The following is a 21,035-nucleotide window of genomic DNA, read 5'->3' as shown; positions in this document are numbered from 1 at the left end:
ACTTTGCTACAAAATAAACTTAACTGCTAATGAAACTTCTAAAATATTCCCCAGCCTTGAAAGCCCACAGCGTGTATTCATTCATTCCGTAAATGCATATTGAGGGCTGTTGCCACAACCCTGGTTTTGTTATCGCTTTTGCACAGTTGATTTCCACTGTATGTTTCATGTGAAATGAGTATTCCTCTGCTTTATTTAAGAAAAAAAAGATCTGAAAACCTCTATCCTGGACAATCCCTCTTGATAAAGGAATACACATAAGTCAGATTTTGTTAGCCAACTCACTGTAATTTGTCATTTGAGCTTAAGAAAGAGTATAAGAATTATATCCTTATCAAAGGAGGATCAGCTTGGAATAACAGAAACGTAACTTAGATAAATCTGTAAGTGGGGCAAAGCAGAAACTTGCTTGTTTCCTATTGACCTTTTGAAGTTGACCTAGGTTATGTTTTGATAACTGTGATCTTGATTTTAAACTCCTCTTTAGCCAAAAATTACCACTGGATTTAGCTAGAACCATGCTACAGTCTAAAATAATTGTTGAACCTGTATGTTGTCAACTGAATGTGGGTATTTTAAGTCGGTTTTGCATTGTATCCAGTATTAAATCTATGTAAATTTTAAAGATTTCCTGAAGTTTGTGTTGCCAGAGTGTATCATAGAAATGTTGTTTTAAGTGTCTGTCTTTTTTTCCACGATATATTCTACATAAAAAATTAATGTGAATCACGTGTTGACTTCCTGCACAAAGCTTCATCCAGAGCTTGAATCAGTCTTTGGGTTTGAGAATCACCGAGCATTTTTTCCCCACAAGTGTAGTGTATATTTACACGTGTGTCTTCGTTCTTTCTAATTCTGTGTGTTTTCCTTTTTGCTATCCAGGAGCTGCAGGTAAGTTGCAGCCTGGCGTTCTGGATTATTTATTTGTTGTCATCTGTGAACGTATTTGTCTTCTTTGTGGTCTCATTTGTGTTTGTGTATTAGAGTAGAAATGGCCTAGGTAGTCGATTTAGTTGGTCGCCCCTAGATAGAAAGTCAAGAGAATCCTATTCAGTTAAAACAGGTCATCGACCACATACTTTGATCTCTTTAAACATTATAAATATTGAGTGATGTTTTAAAAGTTTCAAAAAACTGAAGGGCTGATTGAATCTCTGCTTATGACAGTACACTGAGTATTTTTCATCTGGGTGTATGTTCTCCTAGTGTATTACCTTCCCTAGATTTATAAGCTTGTGTTCGAGGTCTTAGAAATGACGCCTTGCTTTTCCAGGGTGAAAGTATGGACAACTTCAACTGGGGAGTCCGCAGGCGCTCACTGGACAGCATCGACAAAGGGGACACGCCGTCGCTCCAGGAGTACCAGTGCTCCAGCAGCACGCCCAGCCTGAACCTGACAAACCAGGAGGACACAGACGAGTCCTCGGAAGAGGAGGCGGCGCTCACAGCAAGCCAGATACTCTCACGCACGCAGATGGTACACTTAGCTTTCTGTACAGTGACAGCTGGTCTCCTCTTTGTCTTCACTTCCAACTTAGTAATTACCATTGCTCGATATTCGGATTTTCATTTCCTTCTGGGTAAAATGCATGTGCTGAAATGAAAACACAAGGCTGTAGCAGCAATGGAGTGTTCCATGATTCATGGTGGAACTAAGCATTTCATCTGTGCACCCCTTGGGCTTTCCAGGTGGCACAGTGGTAAAAGAATCCACCTGCCAATGCAGGAGATGCAAGAGACTCGGGTTTGACCCCTAGGTCGGGAGCAAGGGGAGCACTGAAGGGGCAGTGGCAACCCACTTCAGTATTCTAGCCTGGAACATTCCATGGAAGAGGAGCCTGGTGGGCTATAGACTATGGGATCACAGAGTCACATGATTGAGCACAGACAGCACCTCTGAGCTGATGAGACGTATTTTCTGTTGCTTCTCTCCTAGTCACAGTGAGCTACGCTGGGCACTTTTAGAGGCCTTCGCCCTGAATGATACGTTTTGGTATCAGTGCAAACACCAGCACTGGTTAATTCTCCATCTGCTTTTCTTTCCTTGTCAGTGTGGAAAGAGAGAGCACAACTTTGCTCCCTTTGCAAGATCAAGTCAGTTATATGGAAGTTCTGACTTACATTCCAAGGGTGAGTGGCAGAGATTCAGAGAGAGAGAGAGAGAGAGACGAGAAAATGAAGGCTATAAGCATCATCTGTGTGTTCCAAATACTGAGTGAGGGGAAGGCTGAACTTGCAGTGGCAGTAGGTTAGAACTTGAAGATGGCAGAACAAGGAGAGAGCAGGGGTGTGGATTAGCCATCAAGGCCCATGCGATGAGGAATCAGCTGGTGAAGACCAGGTGGCAGCCACATTACAGCCCTCTTATATGAGGGCCTTTTTTCGCACCTCTGTTTAATCTGGCCCATCCGCATCACACTCAGTCTGCTGGTAAAGTGCTGGCAGTGCTGTTGAATGGCCAGGCTGAGCTGGCCTTTAGACAACATGTACAGTTGTCGGTTTGTGGCCGGCTTCTTGTCACCTGTCCTGTTTTGGCATCTCACCATTATGCCGATATTCTTTCCCTAACTCCCTGTCACGTATTAAGTGATAAGCTGCTGCTGACACAGTAGCAGCAGTTACCACTTGCTGAGTGTCTGAGACACACCAGGCCCTGGTCACAGTGTTCTACATGGATTAGTCACTATGCATCTCCCCTCAAGTACACGAGGTAAGCACAGTGATTGCAGCTCTGTAGACTAAGTGACTTGTCCCAGGACACACAGCCTGTAAGTGCATTTGAGCAGGGCAGTCTGGATGCCACCTAAGGCTTGCTCCTCCCCAGGACTGTGTGCATTTAAAGGAACGGTGAGTTGCTGATAGCAGTGACTCACTGAATGAGGCTCAGACCCTCCCGGGGCCAGACCGGAGGCTCAGAGACTAGCATCGTGCCACCAAACCACTGTGGAACTATGGTCATTACCTATCTACCCTCTCCTTTAAAACAGGACTCCTGGCAGCACCTGCCTCGGGGGAATTTCATGGGGAAGTCAGTATAGTAAGTGCTGAACAAAGGTTAGCTTCCATGAGAGCCTTGGAGCAGAACTGTCTCTTCATAAGGCCAACCCTAGTCATAGCGGTATGCATGCATGCTAAGTCACTTCAGTCATGTCCGACTCTTTGCGATCACATGGACTGTCGCCCGCCTGGCTCCTCTGTCCATGGGATTCTCCAGGCAAGAATACTGGACTGGGTTGCCATGCCCTTCTCCAGGGGATCTTTCTGACCCAGGGATAGAACCTGCATCTCTTATGTCTCCTGCATTGGCAGGCGTGTTCCTTGCTAGCAGCACCTGGGAAGCCCAGTTATAGTGGTAGTGAGTTTGGAAGAGAATCTGATGCTACTTCCTCCTCATAGGGGGAGAAAATTAGCTTCTGCTTTTATCTACTCAAAATCATGAACTTGATTTTCCTTATGTTAAATACTGACCCATGAAAAATGTATAGCCCTGCTTAAAAGAAGAAAAATGGTAGTGTTTTCTTTGTTCTAATTGATTACTGCTAGTTTTCAAAGAACATAAACCCACTAATGCTGGCCTGCCATTTCAGCTTTATTGTCCTAACTCTTTTTGTCTTATTGAAGTTCTGTCGTATTGATTTGTGGTTCAGTAAGTTAATGGCCAGTTCAGACTTAAGCACCTGCCTCCAGTTAACACTGCTTCTTGAGAATCCACTGAGTGCTTGCGCCAAAGCCACAGGGAGGCAAAAAAAGCCCCTGCATTCGCGAATCCTTAGGCCAACTGAAAACATAAGACATTACCGTAAAAATAAGAATTTTAGATGAAGATTACCAGAGTCATATAGAGCTCTTCCATTTTGGTGGTTTCTATTCAGCAAAATTTAATCCGTGTTAATGGAGACTTCATTTCTACTGATGAACTAGCTGCTTGCATTAATCGCACCAATTCTGATACAGACTGAAATGAGGGGGAAAGGTGGTCTTAGGAAGTCAAAGAAGCTCTTTATAACTATGGCTTCAGAATATCTTATGACACAGGTTTCTTGTAGCCTTAGTGACCATCGCCAACTCCTAAATAAATTTCCTTATTTTACTGTCTCTCCTTTCAGTTAAATAACGATTCTGCTGCAGACGAAACCCTGCCGGACCATTCTGATTTACTTCTTCAGTCTCAAGATTCCACTGGCAGCCTCTCCACAGAAGAAGTGCTGCAAATCAGAGATGAGACCCCCAGTTTGGAAGCTTCTCTAGATAAGGCTAACAGCCAGCTGCCTGAGGTGGGGAGTCATGGGGGCTGGTGCATGGCCAATCTGGGCTCTTTTTAGCAATCTGTGATACCCCTTGCTTTTCTTTCAAAGGAGTTTTCATCTGATATGCTAATTATTTGATTTGTTTGCAGTATTTCTAACCTGTTGGTTAAGTGATTTAGTCCAACTGAAATAGTCAAATCTGATCACTGAAGAAAAAAAAAAAGTGATGGATTAAGGAAATGACCTACAGGTTAAAAATAACCCTAAGTGTTTTTAATGAGCATCTCCTGCTGCAGAATGTGATTAGGTTAATGTACCGGCGCTTCTCCGGGGATGGGAGCATCTTCTCGGGTGCTGAAGGACTGCTTTTGTTTTTTTCTTCTCTTTTTGCTTTGTATTTGGGTTTTTTTTTTTTTTTTTTTTGTGATTGGTGCTGTAATTGGGATGAAAACCTCAGGCCAGCTGTGTTAGCGATTGGTTAAATGAAACCTTTTAGAAAGACTGTGGAACTACCAGTGTTATGTTTTTTGGAAAGGCCTGTGAGAAGTAAGCCAGATTCCAAGCTAATGACCAAAACTAAGTGAGTATTCGTTTTCTTAGTTGCTTTTTTAAGACTACTGTAGATATCTCTTTTTAAAAAACTGTAATTGCTATAGCTCTTTCATATGTGCTGTTATGCCCTGGTATCAGGAAAATACTACACTTTTTTCAGTGTTAACCAAATTAATATAGTTATCAGAGCAAGACCAGTCTAATTATTAGATCTTATTGTCTGAGTAAGGAGAAATCTCATGTTCTTGTGATTACGCCAACAGTGTATCATACGTCTTTACAGTAAGCAGATGTATTTTGAAATGAAGGCTTTTGGGGGGGTAGCTTTTTTAAATGTTCATATTAGTATGGCTCAAGCTTAGATAACTCAACAAATATTCGTTGAGATTTACTAGATGCTGGGCATTCCATTAAGTGCTGAAAAGATGCGTAAAGCATGACGTTGTCCTCAGAGTGTCCACTGGCTATTAAGGGAGAGAAAAGTTTTTTAAAAAAAAAGCACTGCAGGTCAGTATGAGAAACTCAGAACCAGACATGCTCAAGGCTTTGTGAAAACTCAGAGTGAGAACCAATCAGCTGTGCATTAGGGGTTATGTGGCATTTGAGACACTGCAGGCAGAGGGACATGGTATAGAAAGACACGGCCATGTGAAACAACATGGAATGTGCAGGCAGCAGCAGGAATCACTCTTTGTAGAGAAGAGGAGGAGCAGCAGCAGCAGGAGGAAAGACGGATGGACCTAAGACACGCTGGGTTCCACTAAAGGCAGGCTTTATTTGAAACAATAGGAAGTCATGAATTTTCATTCTTTCCAAAGATGCCAATTATGTGCCAAGCCCTGTCCCAGATACCTGGGTGGGAATACCCAGGGCACCCAAGCACTCAGTCATTTAAGCATCTTTGTTTACTGAGCCCTGCCATGTGCTAGGCTCTGTCCTAGCCCTAGGCACACAGTGCTTTGTGGAACAGACAAAGGCTTCTGGTTTATGGAGCTTCATTTGAGCAGGAGAGACACAGTAAACAGGTAAAAACATAAAATATCAATGATATATCAGAAAGTGATCCCTTTTCTACCCATATTAAGAAAATCTAATGAGAATATGGACTTGGTGAGGGAGACACTTAGGTAGGGTAGCATCTGGTGGAAACAAGTGATGAGAAGGAGCCAGTCATTGTAAGTGCGGAGGAGGGGAGTTCGGGGCCCAGGAAACAGGAGTGGAAAAGACACCCATGTATCTAAAAAGCTAAAATGTCAGCCTGTGGGCCTGGAGTGCAGGGAACCTGAGAGCGTGGCATTGGGAGAGAAGGAGCTGGAGGGGACCAGGTGCTCACAAGGGTGATCTTAGAAGCCACACAGCGGGCAACAACTAGAGGATTTTAAGCCCGAAGGACACAATCTGATCGTGTTTATTTTTTTCAATCTTGGCTTTTTTGTGGAAAAGTGAGTGTGTTCTCGTACCTGTACCTCCTCCATGGAGCTTGCAGTCTGTCATCAGGCAAGGTTATAGTTTGACCAGTGTTTTAGTGGAGGGAGGGCTGGAGAAGGCTGAGATGAAGAGACACACCAGAGGCATATTAGCAGGAGATAAGGGGCCATAACTGACACAGTGCGTGGACAGGAAGGTGTTTATGAAGGGAGCAGACAGTGTTCAGAACTGCACCTGAAGTAGACTATATTCCTTTCAGTATGGGAAGGCTGTGACGTGAGCATTAGCTACTCATTGATCATCTGATCTGTTGTGTCCAGGATAGCTCATAGCATGTTATAAGTCAGCAGACATTCTCATTAGAAACAATGGAAAATAGCTTTTTAACAAAAGCGATATGGTTAATGGTCCTGTGTTTTAACTACAAAAATAGTGAACAAACAGGAAAGTCTTTTAGTTTTGGTTATTAAAATAGCTGTATTCATAGTAAGTGAGTAAGCTACCTCCTGGAAGTCATTCATATTGATTGGAAATGAATTGGAAATTCATATGTATTCCCATACATACTGGAAATTGTGTTATTTCAGATGAGTCATTCATTTATCCAACAGTATCTAATGGGCCTACTTCCGACGCATTATCAAGTTCCCAAGGACACTTTTTTTTAAATGAAGGAAAAACGCTTTAATTTACTATGTTTTTTCTTTTTACAATAGTGTGTTTCCTTATCACTATAAACTTTGTAACACTGACAGAGGAGAATGGGGATATTTTTTGAAACATACTATTTCATTTAAAAATAATTCTGTTGACATAAAAATTCACCAGAAGAACAGTTGTCCACAAGAGTATGATTCAGGTTTGTGTCTGTTGGATATGTTGGCCTAGTTTGTTTTTCCTGATGTGACAAATAGTGTCACATAACCCAAAATTGCCCCTTTAAAGAAAGTATAAAAGCACTAATAAATAAAATCATAATCCTACTGTATAAAGTTATATATGAGTTACAGATACTATACATATCGCTATAAAGCAATTTCTTAAGATGAGGAAAGCAGTTAATTTCACCGGATGAAATATTTTATGAACTAAAGAAAAAAATTCCTAGAAATGTTTATTTGAATTTCTGCCCTTGAGTTTTGTTAATATTAGGAAGCCATAATAGGCTAAAGCATTCTACCTCAAGACAGAAAACTTAGAGCTCAGGTTGCCTGCCTGCAATGCGGGAGACCCAGATTCGAACCCCAGTTTGGTAGGATCCCCTGGAGAAGGGAATGGCAACCCACTCCAATATTCTTGCTTGGCTAATTCCTTCTAGAAAGGATTATATCCTTGTGTTTATCAGAAGAACCTCCACAGAGGGATTTCTCCTAGTATTTATAATAGTTTAGATACCAATTCATGCATGCCAGAAATTATATTGCTTATACAAAATCAAGCTTTGAAAGTGTGTGTGTGTGTGTGTGTGTGTGAGGGACAGAGACAGAAGGAGTCGTTGTGCAATAAGGTAATGTTCAAGAAAATTTGATTCTCACCATTTACATATAATAGTGGAATTCATTCCATTAGCCAAAAAGTTCTCTCTTCATGAAATCCAGGAGTTACTAGAAAATTTCAGCATACATTATAATTTTAGATGAAACATGTATTTTCAAATTATTATTCAAGAACAAATAATAATACCTGTGTTTATAGGTATACAGTAATGAAAACCAATACCTGTGTTTACAGGTATACAGTAATGAAAAGTAATGGCATTAAACCAAGAAATTTGGTGGTGCATCATTTCAGTACGGTATGTTCAAACTGATGCCCAAGGAAAAATTAATACCAATAAAAATTCTAGGTGTAGCAGTGTCTTCGGCACTGTTACTCACAGTATCTTTCCAAGTAACTAATTCTTAGTCATTTAATGGCCAAATCTTTAAGAAGAAAATTCAGATGGAAACCTTAAATAGAGTGTATTGAATATAAACTATTGCACCAAATAAGGAATGATTATACCATATTATTTATAAAGTACCATCCTGTGAAGACTCAGAGTTTGTACTTTCTCTCCATAACTATCCCTTAGTATACTTCGTGTTTTCCTGCCGCGTTTCTGTGCCTTTAGTATCTTCTAGGTCCTTTTCCCATCTGTCTTAGCTTTGGCTGCTGTAACAAAAATTCCATCACCTGGGGTGGGAGGGGCTTATCAACAACAGAAATGCATTTCCCACAGTTCTGGAGGCCAGAAACTCCAAGATCAAGGTGCCAGCCAACTGCTGTCTGGCGCAGGCTCTCTTCCTGGGAGCTCTTCTTGCTGCGTTCTGACATGGTGGGAAAGAACAGAATAGCTCTTTATCCTCTTCTTTTAAGGGTCTGATCTCATTCATGAGAGTTCTCATGACCTAATCACCTCCCAAGGTCCCCACTTCACCACCCCATTGGGGCTTAGGGTTTCTGCATATGAATTTTGAGGGGACAGAAACATTCATTGCACTATTGCTACCCCATCTTTGTCATACCTTTCACTTACCATACTCTACTGTATATTATTGTGGTTTGCATAACTAGCCCCATATTAGTTTGCACACTAATTGTAGTTCGTTATTAATTTATCCCAGAGCACTCAGCCCAGAATCCTTCATTTTATACATGAATTTACAGGTGAGTAAATTAAGACCTGGCCTTCCCCAGAGGCTCAGTGGTAAAGAATCCACCTGTAATACAGGAGATGCAGAGAGAGGGGTTCAATCCCTGGGTCGGGAAGATCCCCTGGAGGAGGAAACGGCAACCCACTCCAGTAGCCTGAAGAATCCCGTGGACAGAGGGCCTAGAGGGCTACAGTCTATGGGGTCGAAAAAGAGTCGGACACGACTGGGCAACTAAACAACAAAGGCCCAGACTGGTCTAAGGTCAGGGGCGCTGGATTTCACTTTTCATAATTTGGAAGGGAAAATTGTATTTTCATCTGTGAGAAAGAGGTGAGAAACTGGAGTTTGATCAGTAGTAACCTTAGGTCTAAGTCCTGAAAGAAACTGAGAGACCGTTAAGTGCTTATTTTCAAACTGATTGAACTAATGTCCATGCGAATTAAAACTGGTGCTGATATGTCATGATCTACACCCTGGAAGGATTTTTCTTTTTCAGTAGTGGTAGCTCATTTACTCAGCCAACACCTGTTGAACTTTTACTCCAAGCCAGGCACATGTATCAACATTATTTCAGTAACGTTACAATGGATAGGGGGGAAAAATGCCACAACACGCTTTCCGTTATCATCTCCCTCATTGATAAGTGAGTTTATAGTTCATTTAATTCTCAAGAGTACAACAGTCTAAAATTTTCCAGCATTTTCTGAACTCTTAACTCAGTGGTGAAGATGTCTCAGTACTCAAATCTAAATAAATTATTATAATCTTATTACCTGAAAGCAAATCATACATCCCAGGTATCCAGCTCAGTTATACCAGTCAGGCTGCTCTCGTCGTTTCTGTTCAACAGCATCCTGACTGGTCAAGACCTGTTCGTGATTCACAGGTAGCCCCGCAGAACCAACGGGTTAAGCATTTTGAATTACCTCCCCTTCTTACATCTAGAATTCATTGGAGAATAAGTTCTAGCATAATGAAAGAAATGACATTTCCATAAGAGAGAATTTATAGTTGTAATATAAAGCTCTACCTATGGAGAATTAGAATATGCAGGAGAGAAGATATTTCCCCAAAGGATATGTTTCTAAGTAAACAGCTGAGTCCTATTGAAAAAAGATCTCCTTGATGTTTCTGTGTGGCAGTTGGTGATACACTTTAATTTCAAAGGGTTTTAAACTGGAAACTATTAAAAAAAAAAAAAAAAAAGAACAATTTTATGTGATCAGAGTCCAAAACTCCAAAAATCAGACTGTGTAAATGAAGATTGCCTAATAAAATAAATGTAGATTGGTGGCAACAGTCATTTATTCTGTGTTGGTAAAATTTGCTTTTTAATGTTTTAAAAGTCTGTAAAAAAAAATAACGATTGTTTTTCAGGATACAAGTTCAGTATTAAAGGAGGAACAGGTTCTTACCGCCTTTGAAGATGATGGGTCGTATATTATTCAAGAACAGCAGGACTCTCTCGTGTGTCAAGGGATTCTGGATCTAGAGGAGACAGACCTGCCGGAGCCTCCAGGTCCTGAGAGCTACCCCGGGTCAGTCTGTGAAGAAGACGTCACCTTAGCTCTGAAGGAACTAGACGAGCGGTGCGAGGAGGAGGAAGCAGACTTCTCGGGGCTGTCGAGGTGAGAATACAGTGTTGCAGACACGGTGATGAGGGGATGCTTCTACCCTGTCCCCTCCCAAACATGACCCTCTGTTCCAGTAAACTGACTTTCATTTCTGTGTACATTTTAAAGGTAAAATGAGCTCCTGCCATGGTTTTACTCTCTGTTACTGCCGTTCACTTAAAGAAAAACAAGTAGGCCATTCTCAGAGCACAGTGAGGGGCAGTCTATATTTAGAAGTACACCAAATACCTATTTGGGCAGGATGCCAATGGCCAAGTGCTGAAATCCATATTGGGCCGTGGGTGGAGCCAAGTATCAAAATTATGGAAGGAACTTCTGGATACCACAACAAATCTGAAATATATTCCAAAAATTATAGTCTTATTACCAATAGTTATAATGTTTGACTTATATAACGGGCAGAAGTATCATTTCTTAGTACTGTCAAATGTTAGAGTGCTCTTTTTAAATGTTCATGCATCATACATTCAAAATTACCACGAAGTATGAAGAAATCTCACACAGGACTTTCTTCTACTCACGGGCTGACGGAATTGTGAAAGTTGCTCAGTCATGTCCAACTCTTTGTGACCATATGGATTATAAAGTCCGTGGAATTCTCCAGGCCAGAATACTGAAGTGGGTAGCCTTTCCCTTTTCCAGGGAATCTTCCCAACCCAGGGATCAAACCCAGGTCTCCCACATTACAGGCAGATTCTTTACCAGACAGAATTGAATGATCAATTATTACATAAAGTTCTTAAAGGAAATTTTGGTGGCTTATGTTACTTAAACACAAAATAGTTCTTCAGTGATGAGAATTATGATGTAATCTATATCTACTGTTTTGTTTTTATATTTTTAATTTTATAAATATTTGTAGCTCAAAATAATGTTCTTTATAAAGGCATCTAATTTAATGCATTATCTATCAGTATATCTATTTCCCTATTCAACAGTTTGAAGCTCATATAAAATTTAATATTTAATGATCAAGTATATCAGAGTTTTACTCCTACAATAAAAGCTTTTTATTTATACTTCAAGTGATAACAGTGTTTTAATATATACAGCACATAAGGAGGTGTTTCATTCTCAGTATAGCTAGAATGTTCACCTGTATTTGAAAGTGTACACTCAGATATTAACAAAGGATCCTGGTCACACATGTTGTTCATGTCACTGACTTGGCTATGACAGTAGCCTATGTACTCACTCATCATTGATCATACACGAATTCAGAGAAGTCAGGAATGATGCAGTGATAGATACTCAGATATCGGGCTTTCTAAAAGGCTGCAGACAAAAGACTTGACTTTGGCCAAGTACTAAAGATGAAACAATAAGTAGAACATCCTTAGTAAATACAGAGGTGTGTCTACTCAAGGTTACAGGATACATTTTCTTAAAATCAATCACCATAGTGACATCTTAAAAATTAAATTTTTTGAGGTAGAATTTAAGTTTTCACTTCACATGTCTGCTTCCTTTTGACCTTTTCTCCCCAGTCTTTTCAGATCCCTCTCTTCTATATGAATTGCTCCGTAATTTCTGAATGGCCTTGTGGAGGCCTGTAATGTGAAATACACAATTTTAAGACCTTGAGTAACACATTTCTTTATGGAGTCTGGCTCCAAACACTTCTTCAAGACCCAGGGTCACACGTTTCTTTATGGGATGCTCAACCCAAATACCATGTATACCTTTTTCTCCATTGTCTTATATTTGTGTGTATATATTATCTGACTGTGGGGATTATAGATTCCTCAAAAAAAATGGCCAGGTCTTCTTATTTCTTTGAGTCAGATCTGTTACTGCCACACTGCTGGGCACATAGCATGCGTCATGGCTTTATAATACTGGGTTTGGTTCCATAGAACTGGCCTCAAATTCTGGCTCTGTCATTTCCTACCCAGCAGCCTAGGCACATCATTTAACCTCACTGAACTTTTTGTCCTTCACTGGTAAAAATCAGAATAATTGCACTTAACTGTCATAGAGTTTCTGTGAAGATTGAATGAAAACAGCCCATGTAAGGCACCTAATATATAGCCCTTGACACAAAAGTACATGACAAAAACTTAAGAAGTATCATGATTGCCAATTTGGGCCTGTTCAAATAAAAAGACTCTGAAATTGACCATTTAAAATGAAGTCATTCTAGGCTATATTAGTCATAGAAGTTACTGAAATTATTCCATAGCCCTGGCATATTGTAGGATTGCTCAGTCACTTCAGACATGTCTGACTCTTTGCAACCCCATGGAATGTAGCCCTCCAGGCTCCTCTGTCCATGGGATTCTTCAAGCAAGAATATTGGACTGGGTTGCCATGCCCTCCTCCAGGGGATCATCCTGACCCAGAGATTGAACCCATGTGTTCTGTGTCTCCTGCATTTCAGGTGGATTCTTTCCCCATTGAGCCACCTGGGAAGCCCCATTGTAGGATGAAGTTGTTTTAAGGTGGTTGTGTGAAATCAGATTTCTAAATCCAAAGATGCTAGAAAGAACAGGCTGAGAATCTGCTTATTCATGCTTTCTCACAAAATTTAGGTGGTCGCCCATTTTCTGAATCAATATGTGCACATATGTAAGAAATAATGTTAGGTGATTTAAAGTATTTTAAATAATTGAGTGTATTCTTTTAAGATAATATTATGACAACTGTGTATGTGTTAACAGTCAAGATGAAGAAGAACAAGATGGTTTTCCAGAAGTACAGACATCACCTCTGCCATCACCATTTCTTTCTGCCATCATAGCCGCTTTTCAGCCAGTAGCATATGACGACGAGGAAGAAGCCTGGCGCTGCCACGTCAATCAGATGCTGTCTGACACCGACGGGTCCTGTGCAGTCTTTACTTTTCACGTGTTTTCTAGGCTGTTTCAGGTCAGTACGGTTGAAGACTTCTGAATTCGTACTACAGTTATCGGATAAAATTACGGGATTTTATCTAAAATCAGTATCTCAAATTTTAATATTCTCACTAGTTTCCTTTAAAGGTTTTTTATTTTCCTAAGATAGTGATAATTTAAATTTACATTTTAATATGACATTATACAGTGACTAGTACAGGTACTTCCCCTAAGGTAATTAGAGTAAAACTTCAAAATAACATTTGATCAAATTCTGGAATATGCTAGACACCTCCAGGGACACCAAAGAAATATAAAGGCGGGTTCCTGCCTTTAAGGAGCTTTCAGTCAGTATCATAAGACAATGTATCATAAAGGGTTCACTTCATTGGCACTTTCATTACTATGTGGGGACCTTAAAAATTTTAACCAAGGCTGCTTCCATCCCTGAAAGTAATATGAGCTAACATGTATTCAGTACTCACTACATGTAAGGCACTAAGCTAAATGTTTTACAGTAAGTAATTCTTACAAGAGACCTATGTAATGTATTTTTAGCATTCTGTAGCTAGGGAAACCAAGGCTGACATTTAAGTCATTATTTTCCCAACTGCCTGCCACCTTTCTACCCTACCTAAGCAAATTTTGCCCATCTTAGAAGACCCAGCTCAGTACATAATCTCGCTGAAGTTTTCCCAGCCTTCAGTCTTTCCCTCCTGAAAGTTCTTCAGTGCTTATTAACTGGAGCATTTATTTACTTAACTTTGTAGTTTTGCACTGCTACTTGGTTTTCTATTTATATTCTTTTCTTTCCAGAGATACAAATTTCTCCATGCGTGAGACTGTGGCTTATACTTTGTTTTAAATTAATCATAATGCCACCTAATGGTGCTACACATATACATGTAGGTACACACCCAAGTATTTGTATAGTAATTACATTGCTGATATAGCATCTGATTCATTCAGTGTTCACTATGGTTTAGGCCCTGATGGTTTTATGTGAATGAATATTCTTGAGTTTTGAGAAGATACTGCCCTTGGTGCGTTTTAATGACTTCAGTTCAAGTCAGCAGGAGAGTAAACTATCCAAGGAGAGTAAACTACTTTTACTGAAAGTTTCACTTGGTAGAATTTAACTTCGGAAGATCTAATTCCTCATGCATGTGAGGGCTTTATTTCCAGCAATATCTAGCATGTACTCCTCTCTGGGGAGACGAATAGCATGTATCATTAGTTTCTCTTTTCAGGAATACTATACAATAAATCTTTGATCATTTTTAGAAATTATCATGTTTCCTAAAGAAGTGCCTAAAAATAAGGATTTACAGATTGATTTTTAGGGTTCTATATATATCACTACAATCATAGTTTTAAAATAGAAGGTTGCTCTAATTATAAATGGTGCTTTTTTACTTAAAGATTAAAAAAGGCTTTCATATGAAATACATTTCCTTATATTTTCTCCACAGTCAATTCAAAGAAAGTTTGGGGACATAACTAATGAGGCAGTCAGCTTTCTTGGTGAGAGTCTGCAGCGCATTGGTGCCAAATTTAAAAGCTCATTGGAAGTGATGATGATGTGTTCAGAATGCCCAACAGTCTTTGTGGATGCTGAAACAGTAAGTTTTTACATGAGGCTTACTTTATCATAAAAAGTAAACTAGAATGGCATCACTCAGTAAATGGTCTTTTTTAAGGTAATTCAGAATTTTAAAGTCTAAAGGTTCATATTTTCAACTTGATTATAAATATCTAGCAAAATATAGTTCCCATGTACTGTATGCAGTGACTTGTGACTGTTTCTGATTCTGACCTCTTCCTGCCCTCACCTTTCATAGAGTCCTGGATGGGAGAGCTAAAGAATCATGCTTAGAGATGCATACTTTTCCCTGATTCCTGAATCAAAGCTCACAGGAGAGGGCTAGACACATTTCCACTACCCCCACCCCCGCCCCCGCCCCACCACCACCATGAAGAACCCAGAACTCCCTGGTCTTCTCCACTTGTCTCCAAGCACATTTGTAGATTATGTATTAAGACAGTTAAAGAATTACGGTTTAAAAAGCTTCAAGTGTATTACTGTTAAGGTATTCACTGGTGGGACATGCCACTTTTGCCTGAGCCAGGTTTTGAAAGCATTAGAAGGCATGCTTACCCTTTCTGACATTCCTGAAACCACACCGCACTCCTCTGTTTCAGTGAAAGGTCAGTCCTTAGTACAGGACAGTGGACAGTAGGGGACGCTGCCTTAAGTTGGCTTGAAAATTCACTAACCCATAAGCCCAAAGGTTTTGGTCTCAGGATTGTGATCAGACATGGTGACCTGGATCAATGTGTTTCTGATTTGACAGCTGATGTCCTGTGATTTGCTAGAAACACTAAAGTTCAGTGTTTTGGAGCTGCAAGAACACCTGGATACTTATAATGCCAAAAAAGAAGCAGCTGAGCAGGTCAGTCCCTTTTTACAATTTAAAAAAAAAAAGGAGTTACTTGTAACACTAGACATGCTAACCTGGCAGAATAGCCGAGAGGGAAACAGGACCTCTTGCCACTTGCCTCAGGTTCTGCTGAGAATGGTGGGGAACTTGGAGCTGCCTGTCCAGTAAATCCCGATCTTCAGCTTTTAGAAACTGGCCTTCTAAGCATCTTAGAACACAATGGAAAACTCGCTTTATAAAAGCTTCTGTGTGGAGACTGTATAGCTGCTGTTAACATTGCAAGTAGGAATATAAAAGCAGTATTTGCCTGAGCAACGCATATGATGTTGTGGTCCAGAAAACCCACCACTTGTGACGAACTGGTGATCTTTTTCCCGTGATGTGTGTGTACATGGGCAAGCAAAGGGAGAAAGGAGCATGTAGTAGACTATAGATACTGCCTGCACACAAATGTTTCTCTACCTCCAGTCTGGCACTGCAAAACACAGCCAGCAGTTCTGATCCCTGAGGGCAAATCCAGCATGCTGTTTTCAATGGCAGGGGCAGAAAAACTTAAAGGAAAAAAATGGTTCTCGTTTACACACAAACTGCAGACAGGTATTTTTTCCCTAGGAGGCCCATCTTTCTTTAGTAAGTACTAAATATCTACCACATGTAAAGGCCTACGAAGAATGAAATGTCAAACCTGGTTCTTATTCCCTAAATATTCTAGATAGGAATATTTAGGAATAGAAGTCTTTGTGCTTTATGTAAATAATTAGTAACAAATAATTAGTAACCAAAGTAGGGATTATAGTATAAATAAAAGTACTGGCAATTAAAGAGACTTCCCAAAGTCATGTAGGTCTAACAGAGAATGGGTGCAAACCAAATCTATGATTTCCAAGAAGTCACTTCTGACCTACAGCCAGTAAGACCAAATCATATACTTTACAGCAGAGGTACTGTTGCAATATGGTGGGACAAGAATGTTCTTTCCAGAAAATTGTGCTGAATCAATTAAAATACTTGTATGGAAGAGAAAAACGAATTCGATTCCTTCATAAGTAATCATGTCACTATTTTTTATCCTATCCCTTCCTTTGCTTCCTTTCTTCTTTTCTATCAAACAACTATTTTTCATTATTCAGTTTTTGCCCCTCTAATAGTTTTTCAGTTGTATCAATACATTCTTGTATATTCCTTGAGGCTTCTCAGCATCACAAGTGAAAGCCTGGGGTATTCATCAGGACCCTCTCTCTTGGCTGGAGTGAACAGTTTTTGTCTCCCCAGCACCATAAGACCAAAAAGCCTCTGTTTACCTTTTCAGCCTCCCAGATGCCACTGCTGGCTTTCTTAGCCTCTCCTCCTGCGCAGGATAAACACAGGAACGAATGCCCCAAGGGGAAAGTGCACACGGACTGCTGGGCTGCCTCCTCTGCAGCTCCCTCTTCTCCAGGATCTTGACCCTTAGGGCCTCACTACCTGTGACAGCCCTGCTTTCCCAGCCCAGTGAAACTACAGGCCACTACTTTTTGTTCAGCTTCTGAGCCCATGGACAGGAATGAGCAAATCCCCTAGAGTAACACTGGAATCAAAGTAGGGCTCTCTTGATACTTTTCTCTAACTCCCTAAATATGGCAGTTTGATATTTACTGTCAGTTCTTTGGACTTCCTAGTTCAACTAGTTCTCACTCAGCTTCCATAGTTGTCCTTCGAGGACAGGCCTTACATAAGCTACTCCATCACACCCAGACGCCGTACCTCTCCAGTTAATTTTTAACCTTTATTTGAGCCCTGAATTAAAAAAAAAAAAAAATCCATCATGATAGGAAGACCGATTAACCTGTGAACTGGAGGTTATTCTGTACACAGACTGTCTGCTGTGTTTTGTACACACTGACCGGGAAGCTGTGGACCTGTACTTTTCAGGCCAGTGTGCAGCCACAGCACAACAGGGTTGGGGCTTGTCTTGTAACAGAATACAAATCAGAATTATGTTGAATAGTGCCCCCCCATGCCCTATCATAGGCATACAGTATAAAAAATATATTTAGTAAGAATAAGCGGTTAAAAATTTTTTTCATCAGCATACTGGACACACTGGGCTAGACTTGTGATGATGATGATGAACCATATAGGCATTCTAACATTTTGTGTGAGCAGACATTCATGTACAGATTCCATGATAGATGTCAGCTGAATTTTGCTGATATAGAGAAATCTGCTGACTAGCTTTTGACAATGGCTGCCAGCAGCTGTATCTCACTACGAAAGCTTTAACATGTTTTTCTTCTGACATGCTGTCAAGTACAGAGCCTAAGGGCCCAGGCAGGCTGAGGGGCTGGGATAAAAGGGACAGAAGGTCAAAGAGACTGTTTTGAAACAACCGAGACACCTAATTTTCATTCTTTGCGTGTAGACCGTTAAGCTACAACTGAGAATTTCAAATGTCTAATAATGAAATATTTTCAAAGAATAAACAATGTAGCTCATGGTTTTTCTCAAAGTCCTAATGAAAAATGTCCTAGTTTCATATATATAATTTCAAATATAATTCATATTATATATTTGATAATATTATATATATTGTAATTTTATTATGTTTAATCTGTCACATAAGAAAGAGCCTGGCAGTCAAAAGAACTGATTATTAATATCAAACTGTCAAAACCTAAGTGCTTAGCTTGAAGGCTCTTAGCTTTCACTTCAGCTTGGAAATTCTATGAGTCCAGTGTTTTCCCCACTAAACCACAGTACTGTTATTTTCTTTTTATCTGGCCAAGGAAAAGTTACCTTAAATAAATTATCCATCTTTAGGACTAGCCCCTGGATAAGAAAATCATATTTGGCTTCTGCAACCAGTATCTCTTTGGAGATAACACATTTGCCATACATTGCTGTCCAAAAAGGAAGAAAAAAAAACCAAGATTTTAAATGGATTTTCGTTTCTGTTTCACTAATTAAAAGTGACACACGTCTTCTGAGAATTACACTTCTGATAAACGAACAGACCTGGTTAATTCTAAGTTGCCTTTATTAAACTAACAAGAGGGGAAGCCCACTTTTCATTTCTCCATCTTACATTAGACACAGGTCAAGTATAGGTTGTGAAGATTGCCAGTAAAATCTACAAAAATGAATATTCTTTACTGAAATGGAGCACCACAAGTCCCTGGAATAGAAGACAGCTGATTGCGTTTCCATTAATAAACTCTCCCCAGTGTGTACATGTTGCCACGTAGACAGCCTCCTCTGCTTGGGTTTGTCGCATACAAATGATTCTGCTCGAGTGGAGATCAAAGTCTGTGTCTACAACCAATCCTAGAAATTCAAGTTCACTTTTTAGGATTTTTGTTCTGTATGTGCGGGCTGTTATAGTACCAGTTTCATTGTGTACTATGCAATTACTGTATTAAAATTGTACTGTTACTTATTTCTTCAGTGGTTAGACAATTGTAAGAGGACATTTGGTGCCAAAGAAGACATGTATAGGATAAACACAGATGCACAAGTAAGTTTCTTGTTCTTAGTTTTGCTATATTTCTGTATCAGGTAAAATAATGTATATGCTCAAATGTCCTTATTTGCTATTCCTAAAAATAAAGAATACTTGTAACATTTTTCATTTTTATTATCAGAATAGTCTTTGTAAATGTTAGGTTCAGTGGAATGTTGGCTTAGTAATGAAAAACTCACTTTAATAAAAATGAACGACCAGCTTGTGACTGAAACTTAATAACATTCAATAGATAAGCTCGATGAATATCTGGATAGTCCAGGTTGACTTTTAGTTGCGTCTGCCTCTTTAAAAATTTTTTCATTCTGCGTTAGATTTCTACAGATAAATTGGTCAAGAAAGCAAACTGGAGTAATACATTCATATTAGTCCTTCCAAAGATGAAATTCTGGTTGGATAAGTTATGGTTTTTGCTAGTAAAATTCAGTGAAAAAAATAGTAATATAGAGAAGAGTGCACATATATAACACATATATTAAATGAGGATAAAATTAAGACCTACAAATTATTTTAATAGAAGTGTAACTTTATAGGGGGAATATGCATTAATTAATAGCCTCTGCATTTGACATCAGAATTCTAATCTTTTACAATGTCAGACTGGCATAAAAGTTACTGTAGTACTGTAATAAAAATTTGAAGTTTTACAAAACTGAAATGTTGAGAAAATAGCAGTATATGCTCACTAAATGTTAACTGTTTGCCAGGCATTGTGCTGAGCATTTCATATTCATTATCTCTACCCATACAATTTCATCTAGTAGATGCTATAATTATCCCCATTATGAGATAAGGATAAATAATAAGCAATTAATAAATATTTTTAAATAAGGAGAAAATATATATGCAAATTAAAATCGAGGCTCAAAGAAGCTAATTTATCTAAAATCAGTACGTAAATAGGATTAAGATTCAAACCTAGAAAGGCTGACTCCGAATCCTGCTCTGTCATAAAGAAATTGTCATGTCATCCGTGTAAAGAAAGAAACAAGGCAAGATAAGGGATTAATCCCAGACTAGAATTAGATCCTTTGGTTCTAATTCTGTCTTTGCCACTATGGCTTAAACAAGGAACAGACTGCTTTTCTCATATATAAATTAGATGATTAGACTTAAGTATTTCTTGTATCCCTTCTACCTGATGACAAGGAGTTCATCTCAGCAGTCTATGTCAATTAAAATAGCTTGAGGTTTTCTACTGAGTAAAAAGTGAAAACTCTTTACATTTAAGCCTTCCATTTATATCTTAGCTCTCCTTTCACATTCAGCTCCTTGAGAGGAGAGGTCTCTTTTTATGCAACATTATGTACTGTCTGTTCCTATATACCAGTATAGCCATTTGCCTAATAAGCACTCAATAAATATTAAAGATAAATGAAAGGATTGTATATATGCAAATTTCAACATACTAAAAAGCAATATTTTTAAAGGTACAGTGTTAACATTTTGTGTGATCTAGTAATTCAAAACTAAGAAATTAATTATGTTTGTTATTTCCTATAATTGTGATCATTATAAACTTTATCAGTGATATCTTTTCCATTACATCCTAAAGTAGATGCTATGGATATATGTGTATGGAGTCAGTTTTTATTTATGTTAATAGAAATGAAAATATATTTAAAATTCATAGTTTCTATACAAAACAATATGAAGTAAAACCTCAGAAATTTAGATATGCTAATGTTTGACACTGGATTGTGCTCAACATTCACGGAATGACCATCCACGTAATTTATGATAAGTAGTTCAGAGCTAAAGTTC

At 39.1% G+C, this 21,035-nt stretch overlaps 1 protein-coding gene across 5 annotated transcripts in view; it reads left to right on the top strand.

Moving 5' to 3' along the window:
* FRYL (FRY-like) overlaps window positions 1-21,035 on the top strand; it is a 271,066-nt gene that overhangs the window by 244,515 nt on the left and 5,516 nt on the right. For all 5 annotated transcript variants that reach the window (XM_010858903.1, XM_010858901.1, XM_010858902.1 and 2 more), the window contains 7 exons: window positions 1,274-1,477; window positions 4,107-4,274; window positions 10,241-10,491; window positions 13,158-13,365; window positions 14,804-14,953; window positions 15,686-15,784; window positions 19,197-19,265. In XM_010858903.1, coding sequence (XP_010857205.1) covers window positions 1,274-1,477; window positions 4,107-4,274; window positions 10,241-10,491; window positions 13,158-13,365; window positions 14,804-14,953; window positions 15,686-15,784; window positions 19,197-19,265 — 1,149 coding nt within the window. The remainder of the gene's footprint in view (window positions 1-1,273; window positions 1,478-4,106; window positions 4,275-10,240; window positions 10,492-13,157; window positions 13,366-14,803; window positions 14,954-15,685; window positions 15,785-19,196; window positions 19,266-21,035) is intronic.

Source organism: Bison bison, unplaced genomic scaffold (genome assembly GCF_000754665.1).
Source record: "Bison bison bison isolate TAMUID 2011002044 unplaced genomic scaffold, Bison_UMD1.0 scf7180017864451, whole genome shotgun sequence".
NCBI classification, from domain to species: domain Eukaryota; kingdom Metazoa; phylum Chordata; class Mammalia; order Artiodactyla; family Bovidae; genus Bison; species Bison bison.
Note: the sequence above shows the minus strand (reverse complement) of the source record. Positions and strands in the feature narration are given on the sequence as shown.